The sequence below is a fragment of the Anolis carolinensis genome, chromosome 5 (assembly GCF_035594765.1).
Source record: "Anolis carolinensis isolate JA03-04 chromosome 5, rAnoCar3.1.pri, whole genome shotgun sequence".
Taxonomy (NCBI): domain Eukaryota; kingdom Metazoa; phylum Chordata; class Lepidosauria; order Squamata; family Dactyloidae; genus Anolis; species Anolis carolinensis.
Window position 1 is genome coordinate 176,127,605 of NC_085845.1, and position 19,489 is coordinate 176,147,093.

At 38.2% G+C, this 19,489-nt stretch overlaps 1 protein-coding gene across 2 annotated transcripts; it reads right to left on the reverse strand.

The window, feature by feature from the left end:
- Positions 1–250: 250 nt before the first annotated feature.
- Positions 251–19,067, reverse strand: hmgxb4 (HMG-box containing 4). Of its 2 annotated transcripts, XM_008110616.3 has the most exons (9): positions 18,788–19,067; positions 15,142–15,287; positions 13,329–14,319; positions 12,749–12,830; positions 10,159–10,223; positions 9,814–9,919; positions 8,948–9,117; positions 5,737–5,859; positions 251–3,637 (listed from the first exon to the last, which is right to left on the reverse strand). In XM_008110616.3, exons 3-9 carry the CDS (start codon positions 14,226–14,228, stop codon positions 3,593–3,595), a joined length of 1,491 nt encoding a protein of 496 aa, XP_008108823.1. In that variant the 5' UTR covers positions 14,229–14,319; positions 15,142–15,287; positions 18,788–19,067; the 3' UTR covers positions 251–3,592. The 2 variants fall into 2 exon arrangements, with proteins under 2 accessions (XP_008108823.1, XP_008108824.1); XM_008110617.3 differs by lacking the exons at positions 10,159–10,223; positions 12,749–12,830.
- Positions 19,068–19,489: the final 422 nt, after the last annotated feature.

The window sequence follows — 19,489 nt, forward strand, 5'->3', positions numbered from 1 at the left end:
TCATCACTGCCAGCTGAGGATTCCTCTCAGACAGTCCCACCACTATGGCCAAATGTGGGAGTCTTCACATTTTATGTACCTAATGTGAAGTCTTTCAGTGTTTGTTGCAAACAGCGTGATTTCTCCTTCTGCCAACATATAAGGTCTTCTACCTGTCCCCAACTGTGAGCTCAGTCTAAATGTCCTCAGAGATCCTGAGGATTAATGCTAGTTTTATCCCCTACAAGACACCAAACAATTTCTCTGAAACCCAGCTCTCAAAGTTTATTTCAAAGGCCAAAACTTTATTTACAGACCTTTAACATAAAACAGATTATTTAGATAAAATGTTTGAAATCCATCTCCCCCTTCTTAAGATGAATCTTAAGAATCTTAACACACCCACCCTAGTCTCTCAGTCCTCTCAGACACATTTCTCTATATATTATTCTTAGACACCAGGCACAAGCTAAGCTCTTCACACCACTCCAACAGAAAAAAACCCCTTCCCAAACCTTCCAGAAATCAACAATCACTTCAACACTCCCATTCTTCCCTCTCAATAGTAACATACTTCATACACAATAAATCAAGCAACAATCTTATATACAGACCCATGTCATCACAGGTTATCTAATTCAGGCTCCTGAAACACTGCATTTTGCAGCATCACTCAACTGAGAAATTGCACACAAGGTTGTTTTGTCATATTTTTCCAGATATGGACCCAAGTCTCCAGGAAAAAAGGAATCTGTTTATAATGCCTTTTGAATCTTGATGTGGCCCACTTTTGGCTGTCTCTGCTATGAGTGGCTACTGATTAAAACTCTGAAGTCTTATGTGAGAATTACACACAAATCCAATTACAATTAATAAGTTTACACAGCAACTGTTCCTGGAGCTCACACCACTTATCTATAATCTAAAGACAAGCAGTAATGAAATGAATGAAACAGATGGTTATGGACTAATAAAAGTACATTCCTACTGAGGAACATAAACAATACCACTCAGAAACTATGTAGGTGGGAGAAAAAAGGAAGGATGTTGTCACAGTAAATAGAGTAACCGGTCTCTGTTCAAATTTTGTAGCTTAATTTTTTTCACAGACTGGAAACCTGAAACAATTCAAGATGAAAGTTTGTTTGGCTTTTTAAAAAGAAGTTTATATACATTAGAAAAACATTTATACAACACAATTTGGATTATGTGGGAAAGAAATAAGCACTATATTTAAAAAATCAGCCCAAAGCTTTCTGGTAACAAATGACAGATTATATAAATTTATACGCATTTGAAATAAAAGTACATGAATACATCAGTTTGTGTTTTAAAAAAACCCCTTCAAGTTTGCCATGATATAGATGGCAAAACTGTAGATCTCCTATTATCATTAATTGGAGATGGATTTTGGAATCTAAGCCAAATTTCAGCTCAAGCCACACCATGCAAACTGAAGGAGGTCTCTCTTTCTCTGTTCTTATTTATTTAGCATGTTTGGGGGAAGGAGGAAACAAGCCAGAGCCCTCGTTATATACCTGAATTTGGAGGATACACTAAAAATGAGCATAGAGCAAGGCTATATGGTTTGTTTATTTCTGCAAGCAAGAGCATTTGAGCAGTATGCACCAGATTAGTGCTCATGTCCAACAAATCAGGATTTCCATAGGTCTCTGGTTTGTCATGTTGCATCAACCTATGCATTATATCCCCTTAAGAATTAAACTATTACATTTGGTGATGGTTCTTCCCCAACTGACAGAAGGTTCTATAATGGAAGCTTCTGTTAGCAGAAAGATGAATGGGAAGCATTTGTTCATTATCCCTCCCCCCCTGCAATTGTACATTTCCTATTGTATCTTGAAAAGTTTCCAGATCTCTGGAACAAATTGTAGAGAACAATGTTTGGGAAGCCCTTGGCCGTATTCAGCAGAGAGACTCTACTGGATGCAACAAAAACTTTCAGAAAATTGTGCTGATCAAAGAGATTACTCACATTTTCCTTTACTTCTCAAACACTGCATGAGACCCTATTTCGACAAATAATATCAAATTGCTTCGTAAACGCCAGGGTATTAGGCCCCTTCCCATGGATTCATTTACAGAATGGCACCTACTATAGCAAGTCTATTCTCTATGAGTTTAACTAGAGGAAAACAATATAAACAACTTTTATATATGTACATCTTACTTTGACTCAATTCATTTAAAACTATTAATGATAAGAAAAACATAAAATCTCAAGTATCTGGAAAACAGTGCCTAAAATTTAGAACTGGAGCAAGAATTATCTTGCTTTCTGCCACACTGGCCTCTAAAATACAAGGGGAAATGTAATACAGAGCATACGATTTTCCATTCATTCCCTGGCCCTTGCAATCATTGAACATCTCATTGCTACTATTTTGTCTTATTCTGAAACTAAGCCTTGACACAACATATCAAATGTAATTCTTATATGTTATCCAGACAATAACAGATAGATAATGTTTTCTCTGCACTGTTTGTGGAAGGGATCTGTCTTAATTACAGCTATATACAGAAATGTACAATATAAATTAATCTACTACAGACGTCTAAAATGTAAATAAGTAAGGTAAAAATGGCAAACTTAAGCATATGAAGTGCTTCCCCCAAGAGGAACAGGCACTGTGAGGACTAAACCCAGAATCAGTTTGCCCAATCCATGTCTCCCTCTCAAAAAAGAGTCCTTAAAGGACACCTTACTCACTGTTTCCATAACATAGTACCAGCACCATGAGAACAGGACTGTATTATTTACTGCTGATGACAAGTGATTTCAAATCAGGGCTTCAATTAAAGGGAAGCCTGTAATTATGAATTTTATAATGACACTCTTAGCTAATGGTTAATAGCCTATGGGGGTGGGGGGTGCTTGTTTGGTAAAAATGTAGGAAGTCAAACAGCAGGACTAGTGAATTTCAAAGAGGTCCGCTTCCTTTTCTCCCTTTATTGCACTTGTTAATTTATACTGTAATTATAGCTCAAGCTGTATTCCAAATGCCACAATCTATAGAGTAGTCCCAGTCTGTGGAAAAGCTATGTTTCTCTATCTATATTAAGAAACATTTGTTTTCTCTTAACATAAATCACACTTGGCTCTGTGTATGAATGGGAGATTTAATCCTATGACAGTGAGATTTAATAAGGAAGATTCCTGAAAACACAGGCATGAAGGTGGAGTGGACAATGAAAAGCATACTTTCCCAGCATCACTTTTAACAACATACAACTTCACTGTTAAATCCCCAAATAATTGACTTCTCCCAGAGGAGTAACATTTCAGTTATATTTTACAATATGAATGGTGCTGTGTCTATGACACTTGTACTTTTCTAGTCTTGACTTTTCCAGGTAATATCAATTTCATTGTTTTATTTTTCTTCCACATTAAGGATGATGTAGCAAACATATTCCCAACTCTTTTTTTAAGAAATTAAGTTTAAAATATTTTACAAAATCAAGTTACAGTTCAATTTTATGGTCCATGTTTTCTTTTTCTTGAAACCTTTGATGTTGACTCCTTGAAGAATGTGAATTTTAAACAGAGCAGTCACGTGGCATCTGATCAACTCCCATGGTCTTTTGCCTGTCAAAGTCCAGGCATTATGTAGGCAATATTATCCAAAGTATTTGACTGGAAAGAGAGGGGAAACATATTCAATCAATCTGGTAACATTACAAAACAAATATGCATTCTAAGTGGAAGAAGCGCACAAGGGGCTGGGCTGTGGTGCAGCCAGCTGCAATAAATCACTCTGACCAAGAGGTCATGAGTTCGAGGCCAGCCCGTGTTGGGGTGAGCACCTGACAATTAAAAATAAAATATAGCCCCTGCTCATTGCTGACCTAAGCAACCCGAAAGATAGTTGCATCTATCAAGTAGGAAATTTAGGCATCACTTATATGTGGGGAGGCTAATTTACGATACCATAAAAATTATCCAGCCACCATTGGAATGAGGAAGTGCCATCGCAGTAGATGATGAAGCAGCTGCTCCCCCTGTGGCCGGAATTAAGCATACCCTCAGAAAAAACTGGAAGCTGGAGAAGGTTTAAATTGCCTCTGCATCTGTCGCTGTTCTATGTTATGTGGCATTGAATGTTTGCCTTATATGTGTACAATGTGATCTGCCCTGAGTCCCCTTCGGGGTGAGAAGGGCATAATATAAATACCGTAAATAAATAAATAAGGAAACATCTGATAACAAAACAAGGACAGCCAGAGAGGTTTTTCACAAATTGCTTACTACTGCTGAGAGGTACAAAGACCTTTCAGCCCTCTTTCAGAAGCAGAGGGCTTTCTTTCATTTGGTCTACATTTTCATAGCAATGATTAAGCTAGCAGAAATAGGTTCTAAGGTAGCACACATTTACACAGAAGTCATCTTGACAATATTGTTTCCCCTGGTGATCCACCTCAAATTTATGGTCATTAATAACATATCCTTCCCTTTCAATAGAGTCCTACAAATGTCTACTTTTCCTATAGTTGTGTTGGATGCTTCAGTGCATTGTTTTCCCCACTATAAGGTACAGAGTAAGGTAAAGATCCTTGTCAGTTGTGGGTTTGCTGCTTTTTAATAAACAGTCAGATATTGCTACCCCTATTTGTTTCTGTTTCTTTGTTATGGTACTGTGTGTTGTCTCAAAGCAGCCTTGAAAAGGCAGAGCATAAGTATTTTAAATAAAATCTCAGAGACATTTGGTGAAATAGCAAAATATACAAGAAGTCTTTATGCAGCACAGCCATCTGCTGGTAAAAAAAGAAACAGCAGGTTGAGTGAGGCATAATATCTTTCTGTAAATGTTTTGGACTGACTATTATGTTACAATTCAGTGATCTTTTAAGAAATATTAAAGAACTTCCATCCAATGTGGGATTCCAGTGTACAAGAAAACAAGAGCTGTGAGTTTTCCGGGCTGTATGGCCATGTTCCAGGAGCATTCCCTGGCCATACAGCCTGGAAAACTCACAGCAATCCAGTGATTCCAGCCATGAAAACCTTTGACAACACATAAAACAAGAGCTCCCTGAAAAGCAACAAATCCAACTGAGTTAGTGGACAATAAAACAACAAGGGACTGCTTTAGAGAGGCCACTTTGCTAGTGTTTATGCATGAATTTTCCTATACTGGAGTTTTGGACTGGAAGAGTTCCTTGTGTTGAAAGAAGCATGCTTAAAAATTTAGAAGAATTCTTAATATTTGGATTTAGTGGGAAAATTAGATAGTCCATTTCAAAGCATATTATCCAGGAAGAGCAATTTCTACAAATTCTATTGTACAGTCGCTTTAACAATGAATGCAGTATCTAGGGAGAGGGCAATGGGGAACAGCATGTTTCGTACTTGTCTCATATATAATTTACAGTGCTTTATCGTTACCTGCAAAGCACAGAAAGGCAAATACAGATGACATCTGAAGTCTGTTCTGCACATGAAATACAAATGAATGCATCTACAGAGAAGTAGACCGACTCCATGGAAAGCCTGACACCTATATGGTTCACTCCCACCTCAATGTTTCACTAGATTACCTCTCTACAAGTGTATTGCATGAATCATGAGCAAAGAGGGAACTATTGTGTGGTACAGCATTGAAAGCTTACTGGGAAGTATCACATAACATGTTACAAAGCATGTCTAGCATTGGGAAAGTGGCAATAGTGGAAGCTGTAGACTATAGTGACAGAACTTGACATTTAATAATAATAATAATAGTAATAGATACCTACCAAAACATGTTTGGGGCAACCATTAAGTTCTGGTAGCTGTGCTGTCAGGCAAGCTAAAGGGCCTAGGGCACAGAGAATTGAATCCAGGAGCACAGATAAGCTGCCTGACACAGCCACCATCCCCTAAGAAAAGAAGGAGCGCAAAACATGAGTTAAAGTCTTAATGCAGATCAATTATCCTTTGTTTTAAATAGAACATATGTTCTCTCATAAGATTCCTTATATCTGCTTAGTAAACACCTCTTCAAAAGGTAAGCTTGGGAGAAACTCTTCAAAAATACAACAATTGCCACTACAAATCTGAGTCCTATGTAGAAAGCACAATATAATGTGAGTGGGAAACTAATTTTCATAAGAATCCATCATACTATCCCTCTTTCACTATCAGCTATGCTTATATACTTTACATGCTGAAAGCTTATCCTTTTGAAATAGAGGTCCTTTCACAATCACTTCTCTTGAGATAACTTTTTAGAAAATGTGCATCATGTTCTATTCATATTGTATGTGCCATTACAACTTATAGGGATGGGGACCAAACAGCTCTCCAGATATGCCTGGATTGCAATCCTGATTGACTCCAACCAGAATCCAATGATGAAGAATTATGACCATCCACAGGAAAAGCAAATAATCTCCCATTCCTGGCATTTACCTTTAGAAAATCCTTGAGCCCATCCATCCTTCAGTTTCTGCAGAGCCAATCCTCATGCACTGCTTTTTTGATCCCTATTATCACTCACCAGTAATTTTTAAAATATATATTATGAAATTAGATAAGTTTGTTATGGATGACAGAAGAATGCAGTTAATAGTTTAGAATATATCTGTTACAGTGGCCAACACAACAGAAGTTATGTTTTGTTAGTCACTCTAACAAGGTAATGGCGCTCCATACAGTCATGCCAGCCACATGACCTTGGAGGTGTCTACGGACAATGCCGGCTCTTCGGCTTAGAGATGGAGATGAGCACCAACCCCCAGAGTCGGACACAACTGGACTTAACGTCAGGGGAAGCCTTTACCTTTTTACCTTGTATGTATGTACAAATGTAGACTGCATGTATAATGTATGTGTACATGTATTATATCAAACTATTATCTTACACTGAATTATTAAGTTATTTTTGTTCATCACTGTAACACTCTTCCCCTATACAATGTATCCTTTTGGAATCCAGCACAAACTTTTGGTAGGTGTTTTTTTTAAATTTTAAATCACTTATCTGCGTACAAACAAACAAGTAAAATCAGAAGCACAAATGTGTATACACACTCATGAAATGCAGACTAAATGTTCCAGCTCTGCCAGATTACCAATTTCAAGACCTCATTTCAGAATTTCAAAATTATCAAGTAGTGTTTTCAACATTTGGATGCAGAAAAGTAGAATCACAACACCTAGCAAGCCAAGTATTTCCTACCCTGTTGCAGGGAATCAGTCCCTCTCATACTAATGCAACTATGACATGCCATGTAAGAACATGAGAAAAGCCCAGGTGGATCAGATCAAAGGTCCATCCAGTCCAACAACTTACTGCCACAACAGCCACGCCAATGGCCATGGAAAGCATAATCGTACCCATGTTTTCCAGCAACTGGTAGATAGAGATATACTATCTTGAAAATCTGAGGTTCCACATAACGAGCAATAATTAATAATGGCTAAATGTGCACCTCCAGTTCTAGAGAGCATTCCCTTTCATAGTTTCTAATCCAAAAGATAGTTATCTTTAAGAAATTGAATATAAAAATTAAAATGGAAACAATAATTATAATAATTCAAACATCTGAGGAAATACACCATGGATGTTTGCTTCAAACACCAAAACAAGCAAATGAGTTTAAAAGCAACTTGGGCGAATTACTTTCATGCCACTTTACCAAAAATGACTGTACTCTTAATGGAGGCATCATTTCTAGGCAAACCATTTGATTAGTTGCCAAAAGGTCCATTTAAGCATTTTTAATTGAGTTACATTAGTGGTAATGGAGGGATAGCTTTTGTTCAATTGAGGCAGCTAGCCCAGAAAAATGCCATAAAAGAAGGGATGCAGCTAGTTTGCACAATACTGCACAATAATACTTTTCATGTTACTTTCTAATACATAGCAGATGCTAAGCCAGAGCTGCTGTTAGATTTATTTCATTATATTTTATTCAACTAATAGAATCTTGGGTTCACTTCTCTCCTTGTCTTTGAAATGTTTTAAGATTTTTTTAGTGAAAACTCTGGGGAAAAGATGTCTCATCTGAAGCTTTAACACCAATCCTCGTTTCCACAACAAACTAAATTTTTCAAAAATCCAATTATCAAAAAGACAGAAAGTGAGGTGAAATCTTCTGAATGGGCAGACAGTAAAACAAACACCACAGGAGTGTTAACCCTTCCCCATGCTATTCAAAGCTTATATATATATGGCTGGAGTTATACTTAAAAATGTACCTGTTATGATTTACTTACAAATTCAACTTAAGAACAAATCTACAGAAACTATCTTGTTTGTAACTTGGGGACTGCCTGTATTTAAGTACAGTAGAGTCTCACTTATCCAAGATAAACAGGCCGGCAGAACATTGGATAAGCAAAAATCTTGGATAATAAGGAGGGATTAAGAAAAAAGCCTATTAAACATAAAATTACATTATGATTTTACAAATTAAGCACCAAAACATCATGTTTTACAAGAAATTGACAGAAAAAGCAGTTCAATATATAGTAATGTTATGCAGTAATTACTGTATTTACGAATTTAGCACCAAAACATTGCAACATTTACTACAAAAACAATGACTACTAAAAGGCAGACTGCCTTGGATAATACAGAACCTTGGATAAGTGAAGCTTGGATAAGTGAGACTCTACTGTATAACAACTGATAATAGTGTTCATAGAGTGGAAAGATGGGGAAACAACTTTTAACTAAGGATGAAAATGAAGTTCTGGTGGTTCTTAGGACTCATTAGTGGGTGCAAGACAAAAACAGAATGGTGGGATACCATTCTGAGGATTTTGGCCTTGGGACATTAGAGAGGTAAAAATGTTGTCAATAGTGGACATAACTCATTCTGTTGGAACTGAACTCTGTATGCAGGCTGAGCACACATTCAGTTCAACCCATTCCCACTTATCATCTGAATTTTGTACACGATACAGCAGCTACATTGTGTGTAAATGACTGCATTTACGAGGAAGGGCTTTCGCACCCACCTCAGTCTCCTGTAGTCGGTGTCCAATAAGACTCAGAGATTCTCCTAGTAATTGCAGATGCGCAGCTACATCAATGGGCTCAATGTCAGGAACTTTAACTGGTGAGGAAGATAACACTAGGGTACTAGATGAGGACTTCTTATGAGGTGAGTGTCCACCTGTAAGAGAAGCTGATAATAGAGAGTAAAGTAGTTTTACATTTACATTAAAAGCATTTTACATTTTCTTACTACTCAAAAATCTGAATATAATTTTCTGATGTATCAGTGACAAAAATTCTGCCCCAGGTAAAATACCAGACTTGTGTGTTTGCATTTTTGTCACCCTTTTAACATAATTGCTTTGAATCCCCTTCAGAAGAGATAAAGGAAAATAATAATAAGAATAATAACAACAACAACAACAACGGCTTAACCCATGTTCAACACTTTCTTTATTTGTGCATATTTCACATCATGTGCTATATTAAAGGCATAATTAATGGCAGTATGCACATGGCTGTAGATGAGTTTCCTTTCCCCCAAACAGGAGGTTATTTATTACCTAATGACAAATCAGTGAGGCAATGAGTTACAAAAGTTTGTCAGCACTCTTAAAAATTCTGTCTTTGAACTTTTTGGCTGTGAGAAACAAACCTCCTGTGCTTTCAATGAGGAACCTGATAGTTTTAGCTTGGAACACTTAATATTTGGGGAATAGTTTCAGAACTTAAAATTTGAACAGTGAATTTTTTGAGAAGGAACATCTTTGTCAGTTTTGATGGGCTTTTAGTAATACCGTAACACAACAAATTTAATGGTAGGTAAACATTCTGAACATTGATGCATGAAATGTAAACATACAAATTACTTGAGTATAGAGATTACCTTTCAGTTTGGGGGCACCCTCAGATGAGGTTGCTTTCCTCTTCACTGTTGTAGCCTCTGCTTTATTCTGCTTATGCTGCAAATACTGAGCTTTCTGTTTCCAAACCTGCAAACAGAAAAACAAAAATAAAAGGGGAACAATCTCATTGTTAACTGTCCAGCTATTCTGATGGGGCAACTATGCAGCAAAGTATCAGCCAAATACTTTTGTTATGGTTGGATGCCAATGTTTCAGAATTACTAGCAAGGGGTGATTCTGTACAAACTAAAAATGAACAGTGAAGAAATGGCAGGACTATGATAAAATCACAGGACCAAACCAATTCATTTACCCCAGATATTTACCAGCTTATCTTTCTCTGGAAGCTGTTTCCAAACTTCTGCCAACTTTTTGCTCAGATCACCAAAATCTAGCAGAGAAGTAAAGAGTTCAGAATAATAAAAGGGAAACAGAGCAAAAATGGATTTTCAGGCTTAAGTGAGGAATCTGACAACTATTTAGTTGATAGCCTGAAAAATTATAGGACTTTTCATTAACAACACATAACAGTAAAAACAACTCAGTGTTTGCAAAAGTTACTAATAATGCCAAAGCAAAAACATCCAGTGATGCACAAGTGGAACTTCCTTCAGTCCATTCCAAGTAATATACACGAAAACAGGATCTTACACTGCTTACTGAAGATTTTTCATGAAATTGTATTAATGACAACAGAGTTATCAAAATACTTAAGGCACTTTTCCAACAGAGGAAAACTCCAATTATTATGAAGGCTTAACTTATCATCTGATTAAGAAGTCCATATACTAACAGCCCCTTTTAAATAACTGAAGCCATTGCTAAAGTGGTACAGAGAGAAGTATTCAGTTATTTGAGTTCTAGGTATGTACTAGCTCCTGAATTGGATTTAGAAACAACAGGGCAACTAGTACAGTTCCCTTGTGTGATCCCATCTTAGGAGCCCTGTTAACATCTTGGCACTGGGTAAAGGTTCCAGGTTGTCTTAAAGGACAGTCCCTTGTATAAAGCATTAGTGTAATACAATAGAATCGTGAACCATAGTGGCCATATCACCCTTATCTGGGAACAATTGTCACTATCCAATCAACCAGAGGTGATACAAAATATTAATGCTGTTATATTTGTTACCACTAAACATGTTAACAATGTCTGGCTTACTATCTTCAGAACATTGTTTTGAAAATGATATCTGCTATTCCCTAGCACTAAACAAAAACCAGGTCATCTCCCCCCCCCCCCAACCTTTAGACAGCAGTCCTATAAAAGGGCATAGCTAGAGTGGGGGATAAGGTGGTTATTTCTTTTCCTGCCCATGCCTCAAGAAATCTGCCAACCAAAATGAATTTTTCCTTCCCAAATTTCTATGATTGCTGGAATCCCAAAATTTGGTTGAACATTTTAAAATGCAGGTTAAACATCTGTAAAAGAAAAAGAAGCAGCAAAGTTGACAAAGGAATTATAACACAACTAATAGAAGAGTTCTAGGTGTTAACACTTTTCAGTATTTCACTTTGTAATCCTAAATTGAAAAAGAAGGAACATTTCATTGGGGGGCAGAACTGTTATTTGGGAAGCAATTACCTCACTTCCTCTCCCCACTCCATGGTAGCTATGTGCCTAGTCCTATACACACTTACCTGGGAGCGTATCCTATCAAAGTGACCAGGGTCTATTTCTGAACATGAACATGTAGAACTGAACTGTTGAATCTATTTTCATTTGCTTTATACAAATGTCCTTTATAAAAGCCTTGCCTAAAGGCATCACATTTTTACATCCATATTTTCTGAACAGACCACCTATTTTACAGTTTCTCCTAAACTTATCCTTTAAAGAGGTGTTTATTGCCTAGATCAGAAAAGGGGGCTCAGAACCCCACCTGGAACACATAGGGTTACTCTATGTATAACTACACCCCTTCCTTTATGAAGTGTTCCAGGTACTGCAATTACTGCAATTACTGCTGTGTTTTATCAGGGGCCACATTAGAAGAATGCTCAAAAACTGCAGTTACTCTAAAACACCAGAAACTGCTCACAGGGTCAGGATAAAAAAACAAAACAACTGAAAACTTGGCTATGGGACCAGGCTTTTGAGAGATAGATGCAGCACTAATAATTACAAATTTACAATAAAGAACTGATAGACTTGGACTGAGACTCAGAATGTACCTTTAAATGTTTTAATGTATTATTACTGTTATATTGTAACTGTTTTATATTGGTGTTTTATAATTGGTTGTAAGCTGCCCTGAGTCCCCCTTTGGGGGTGAGAAGGGCGGGATAGAAATGCTGTAATATAATATAATATATATAAATAGAATATGTCCCTTCTGAAAAAATAGTTTCTGACTTTATGCTTGAAATGTGAGTTGGAAAACCATGGTCCTTTTTAATGTTCTGGACTTCAACTCCCATTATCACTTACCAAAGATTAAGTTTGATGACAGGTTCTATTCAATAATATCTGGAGGGTCACAGTTGCACACCTCGTCTTTAAAGTTTTAGTGGTGATGTCTCATTTGGGGCTTCTCTGGCCTTTTCCCAGACTGTTTAAGTACAAGTCTGCTCCTTCACGATTACAAGCTTGCTGTCTACTGTTTGGTCTTAATGTTTTTATTACATCGTTACCATTTTCAATTTTTTGTGTGTGTGTGTGTGTCCGGGGGGGGGGGGGGGGGGGGTTATACAATGTTCCCAGATTTTTCAAATTGAACTGTGAGCTAGCAAACATTATTTCTGTCTTGCGGTCAGGGATATTAAGGAACAGTTGTTGCTCAGCATTTCAATTAATCAGTGAGTTTGAGAGAACATTTTACATCCAGGGGAATATCCCAAGAGTTCAGATGAAGGAAAATGAAAATTACAAGAAATACAAATAAAAAATCCCATCCCTTATATCCTGCCATTTTACCTATTCCTGGATGCTCAGCCACAATGTTCACACGGTATTCCTTACAGAACACTTGGTAGGCAGACATGTTTTTCTTCTTTGGCTAAAAGAAAATGGGAAGGGGAGGGAATATTTTATAGTGTATATCTGTATCAACACATTTCTGGTGCCAGTAGAAATTTCTGAAGAAAGGGTTTATGGGAGTCTCTTTCACAAGTAAGCAGGTTCCTTTCAAATGTCTGCCATCTGGTATGCATTAGCTAAAGACTTACAAAAATACTGGCATAATATAGAAGGATAATGTTATGCATAATTTGTATTGACATCAATTTCTGGAAAAAAATGGGTACTTCTCAAAGACATGCAAAACTTTTTTGCCTGCCATTCAAGAAGAAAATTATTTCAGGATGTATGTGTGTGCATGTGGGTTATTTTCATAATTGATCATTAAAAATAGCAGTTGTATTAACTTTTGTGTGCATAAAACATCTGTTATAAAATTTTAATTCAGACAGCGTATCTGTGGTTGCTTAGTATAGATACAATTTCACTCTCATATCAATAACTGCTTTCACCCACTCACTCTGCAATGGCACTTTACCTTTTCTTTTTCCAGTTTTTCGGCCCTCTCTTTTTCTTCCTTTCTCTTCTTCTTCTCACTCTGACCATCTGTATGGAAAACAGGAGGTGGCGGTGGGGGAGGAGAAGGAAGGGCAGGAATGGCAAATGGTGTGCTTGGTGGTGAGACTGGCAATGGAGCTGTAACTTCTGCTACCACCAATGAAGACGGAAGTCCTGAACTCCTTTTAGATTTGGAGTGTTTCCTATCCTTGTGCTTCTCCTTGTCTTTTTTCTTTTTACTCTTTTTGGACTTTTTCTTCTTCTTTATCTCCCGATATGAATCATCAATTATGAGCTCTCCAGCTTCCAGCTCTCCTCCAGAGGATGAACCTGATTCCAATTGTGGCTCCAGGCCTGACAGCTCAAACTCACTGCTTTGTCCTTCTGAGAAAAGGGACATGTCTGGACTAAAGCTCTCAGAAGTTGGAGGTAGATGTGCCTCTGATGATGACTTGTGCTTTTTTCGAGCTGATTTCAAGAAGCCATGAGAGTCATGACTTGGGTGAACTGAACTTTGTTCATCTCGACTAGACTTTTTAGAGGATTTTTTGATTGCTGGAGTATGGGGAAAGGGCTCCTCTATGGTGCCTCCACCCTTTTCTTTAGGTGAAAGAATAAGCTTCATCTTTAATCCATCAGGCTCACGCAAGGTCAACATTTCAGTATTCACAAAGGGGGGCTTCATTTTCTTGGACTTGTGAGAAGTGCTATCATCCAAAGACAGGTCACTGCTGCTCCCACTCAGCTTCTTCTTATGGTGCTCCTTCTTGCTCTCTGAATGGCCAGAAGCACCGAATGAAGAATGAGATTTCTCTGATGGCTTTTTAGAGGACTTGGAGCCAGTGGCAAGCGGAGAGGAGATGGTCTTATGGAGATCCATGGCAGTGTCAGTAGAGGGCGGACTCAATACTGATTTCTCCTCTTTTTAGAAGTTAACTCCAAAGGCAAGGATGGCTCAAAAAAAGAAAGACCTGAAAGGACCCAAAAAGAAGGCTCAAACAAGGCTGGATGCATACCTAACATCAAACGTATTTCCTCCTATATAGCTTAAAAGATCTCATGAGACTGACAGGTTTCCAAATTGCTTGCTTTAGAGATTTCGTTCAATAGCTACTAACAGAAAGCCTTATACTGGAGCATATCATTTTTGCTGATTATTTTACTACATCATTATACAGCTCATGCAATTAATGTGTCACCCTATGAATCAAGTTCCCAAAGAGCCTTAACCAAGTTTAATACAAACCAAATGCCAATATAATAATATAGCCAAAAATCACTAGAAAACAGAGAAAATGAACTCTGCAGCAAGAGATCAATTTGAATCTGAGGGTAGACAAAATCTAAACAACCACAACAGCACACAATCATCATATAATGCGGATAGTGCAAAAGGATTTTGCTTAGTACTAGAAAGATAGCAAAAGTAGACACCAGGAGCGTATCTTTAAAACTACTCGTTCTCTCAAAACTGCCGGCCATATTTCACTATTTGAGGAAATTTAGAAAACAACTTAGATAATGAACTCGAGCTTCAGGCAGATAGATGTGCAAAGAGATGCATGCTGATGAATATTATATATGCAAACAATAAATGTGTTTAAAGTTCACAAGTAGTACTTTGAACAGGCCCAAAGATGCTAAATATAATGAAATTGCTGATACAATATATTTAGTACTACAACAATCATATTTGACACAAACTGATGCTTCCAGGCTGTTTTCAAAGATAAGCCAAACAGTGATTGCAATAATCCAATATGAATAGATCTAGAAGATAAGGGAACATTCACCTTTAGTCTCTTCTTTGAATTCTTTCTGACCTGCGCAGCTATCTTTTCCTCTTCTTGAAGGAGATCTTTGTTAGTCTGTTTATTCTCTAGCTGGGTTCAGCCTGATACAAGTTCTACACTGTCAGTTCATTCACTTTCTAGACAATCTGCAGGAAGCAACACAATTGAGTTAGGAACTCATGTAATTTCATTCTGCTACAACAGACAACGTATCAAAAAAATAAAGGAATATCCATGACAAAAAGCAAGCAATAAATTACATATCTCAATACCACAGTGGAATCTGAACACTAAAGTACAGCTTTGTCCCAAGACTTCAGGGAAATGCAATATGCTTTATGTTGCCATGACCAAAATTTTCTTGGTTTCTTCCTTGGTTTAATAAAAACATGAAAGATGTGCCATAAGCCTAGGGATCTGTGCTGTATTGTGTACATCTGAATTTGGTTCCCTATCTACAATAATAATTATGTGGAGCTGATAGCATGCAAAAGTATTGCATGCCTAAGAGCATAATTACTTCTCTTAACTATATTTTGTGAGACTCATGATCCTAAAGATCTCTATTTTTGAGGATAAAGGTAGAATGTTCCAGAAACCCAATCCATGCAGGACACTGGCTTTCATTTCTAGTATTTCGCTCCATGGAGATGGGATGATACTCCTCATAACATCTCTCCAATTTGTGAAACAACCATACCTTCTTTTTGCTTGGAAATATCATAAGTCATGACAGTTCTGCAGGAGCCTGGGAATGTGTTGCTATGTCTGGGCTCCTTTCCTGTTAACAGGACAAGGTCTAAGAAACAGAATGAGAATACCCCTGTCATAAAGTGGAATCATAATGAAGCAAAGGACTGAATGAATATTTGAAGAATGAAATGAGAAGGATGCAGAGGTATGCTTTGTATGCAGTTAGTCCTTCAAAAGATATCAGGGCTTAAGAGAGGAATATCACATAGCTCCAGTTACCTGCTGTGTGTACTTAAATCATGAAAGTTATGTTTTTCAAAGGTAGATAGGAATGATGATTTGACTACCACATATGTAAACAATGACCATGTGGCTTGCTTTAGCTTCTGAATTGTCGCATGGAATATCAAAAGAAAGTGACATTAAAACCCATGTATTTTGAGTAAAGGGTACAGATTGGAGAAATGCAGAATTTAGGACAAAATAAGTTGATTGGACAATGAAGCTAACCTTCAAGTTGCATGTGATGCATAGCAATGATAAACTTTAGGGAATTTAGTTGTGATGATGATTCTAACAGAAGTTATTCCCATAGTCCCCATGGGATTGCTCTGAGTAATTAAACAGAAAAGGGAGATGAAAGGGAAGTGGAAGAGAAGAGGATGAAAGAAGCTGTCCATTTCCCTTGATCTCTGCAGCTTTTCCTGACTCTGTCACTTCGGTTGCTTAGGAATGCCCTAAAAGCATCTTTGTGTCCAACACAAATTTATCAAAAACAAATCATGTCAGACTAATCTAATCTCTTTTTTTGACAGAGTTGCAAGCTGGGTAGATACAGGGAATGCTGTAGATGTAGCATATCTGGATTTCAGTAAGGCCTTTGACAAGGTCCCCCATGACTTTCTGGCAAACGAACTAGTCAAATGTGGGCTAGCCAAAACTACAGTTAAGTGGATCTGTAATTGGCTAAGTCAACGAACCCAAAGGGTGATTCCCTCCAATGCTTCCTCTTCATCCTGGAAAGAAATGACGGGTGGAGTGCTGCAGGGCTCCGTCCTGAGCCCAGTTCTGTTCAACATCTTTATTAATGGCCTAAATGAAGGGTTAGAAGGCATGGTCATCAAGTTTGCAGACAACACCAAATTGGGAGGGATAGCTAATACTCCAGAAGACAGGAGCAGAATTCAAAATGATCTTAACAGATTAGAGAGATGGGCAGAAACCAACAAAATGATGTTCAACAGGGACAAATACAAGATACTTCACTTAGGAAGAAAAAATGAAATGCAAAGATACAAAATGGGGGAGGCCTGGCCTGACAGCAGTACGTGTGAAAAAGATCTTGGAGATCTTGTGGACAACAAGTTAAACATGAGCCAACAATGTCATGCGGCATCTAAAAAAGCCAATGGGATTTTGGCCTGCATAAATAAGAGTATAGTGTCTAGATTCAGGGAAGTCATGCTACGCCTCTATTCCGCCTTGGTCAGACCACACCTGGAATACTGTGTCCAGTTCTGGGCACTGCAATTGAAGGAAAACGTTGACAAGTTGGAATGTGTCCAGAGGAGGGAGACTAAAATGATCAAGCCCTATGAGGAGTAGTTGAAAGAGCTAGGCATGTTTAGCCTGCAGAAGAGAAGGCTGAGAGGAGACATGATAGCCATGTATAAATATGTGAGGGGAAGTCATAGGGAGGAGGGAGCAAGTTTGTTTTCTTCTGACATTGAAATACCAAGGTACCTGCCACAAAATGGATGTCAACCTCTCCTAAAAGCACAGTTGTCATTTTCAATTTGAGAGTCTCACATTAACTCGTGGATCAGATCCTGAATAATAAAAATATCTGCTACAAAGCTATTCCATTTTAACACATTTAAATACTGCACCCATTAATTATGAGAGTCCCCTTTGAAAAGACATCTTTTCTCATTTCCCACCTCACATACATATAATGAAACATTAAACAAACAAGCTGTTCAATGGGTTACTGTGAGTTTTCTGGGCTGTATGGCCATGTTCCAGGAGCATTCTCTCCTGACACTTCTGACATGGTGGTTGTTAAGAGTGGTCCAGCATTTTTGTGTTCTCAAATAAGACGCTGTGTACAGGTTGGTTCATCAGTAAATAATTGACATTAAATAAAGAACAACACTCAAAAACAGGGGAATTTCAGAAAACGACCAGGATCAGCTAATCACCTCCCAACGAAGGATTTCCCCAGGCAGGAAGCAGCCAGGCCTTGAAGCTGCAAGGCTATTCAGTGCTAATCACGGTGGTCAATTGCAACATTGACACCTGCTTCAGGCAGACAAAAGTTCTTTCTCCCACCCTGGACATTCCACAGATAGATAAACCCCACTTGTCTAGTTTCCAACAGACTTCACAACCATCGACAACACAAGCTGTTCAATAATATTAATTTCTCCTTTCTTATTAAGAATCCTTTCTTTCTCACCTGTCAGAATACTAGGGCTCCCAAGCCAATGCACAAGCGACATTCTTTAAAAACCATTTAAAACAGTAAGAAACAAAAGTAAAATAGTATTTTACTATTTACCTCACAACCTCTGAGGATGCCTGCCATTGATGTGGGCGAAACGTCAGGAGTGAATACTTCTGGAACATGGCCATACAGCCCGAAAAACGCACAACAACCCAAAATAGCATTTAATTTGTTAAAATAATAATAATAATACCAACAAACCTTAACAGTCAGAGCTCTTACTGGGTTGCTGTGAGTCTTCCGGGCTGTATGGCCACGTTTCAGAAGCATTCTCTTCTGATGTTTCGCCCACATCTATGGCAGGCATCCTCAGAGGTTGCGAGGTATCCTGCCATAGATATGGGCGAAACGTCAGGAGAGAATGCTTCTGGCGCATCGCCATACAGCCCGGAAGACGCACATCAGTCCAGGAAGCCATGAAAGCCTTCGACAACGCAGAAATCTTACTTTTTAAAAGCGAACGCGGCTGAAAAAGCAAACATCTTCCTTGAGAACAAAGAATGACGTTCCATCCTGTGAATATCTCATTAAGGGCCACATCCACATTCACGACGCAAGAAGTTTGCTCTGCAAAACATTATTAGATTAGTATCCTGTGGGGGACAAGAAGACTTGTGTATTTCCAGATAGCGGGGAGACTGCAGACTTCAAATGAGCGGCACGAAACTGTGGCAACTGATGACGTAAAATAAAGAGCGCCAGGGTCGCGCAAGATCCGCTGGGAAAAGCGCACCAAGCTCCCCTGAAGCAGGTCGCTGCTCTCGCGAGACGGGGAGTGTACATCTTGCGAGAAGCGAAAGGGGGAAAAGAGGGTTCCCAACCTATCGCGAGATTTCAAAATGAAGCCAAAAGGCTGCCATTTCCCTCCCGCTCTTTCAGTCGAACAGGAAGAAGATGGAGAAGGGCACTGGGCCTTTTTGGATGCCGGTGTTGTTTTTGTTCTAGATGCCAAGCTGCCAGGAATATAGTAAAAGGAAACATTTGGGAAGCACTCAGTAAAATGCAAGTCGCAGATAGATAGATATTGATATTAATGCTTTTATTGTTGTTGCTTATGTTGTTATTGTTATGCGCCATTTGCCCTTGCACTTTGCTACTCTGCTGCTGAATACGCATGCCCAGTGTGGAACACATCTCACCACCTTAAAA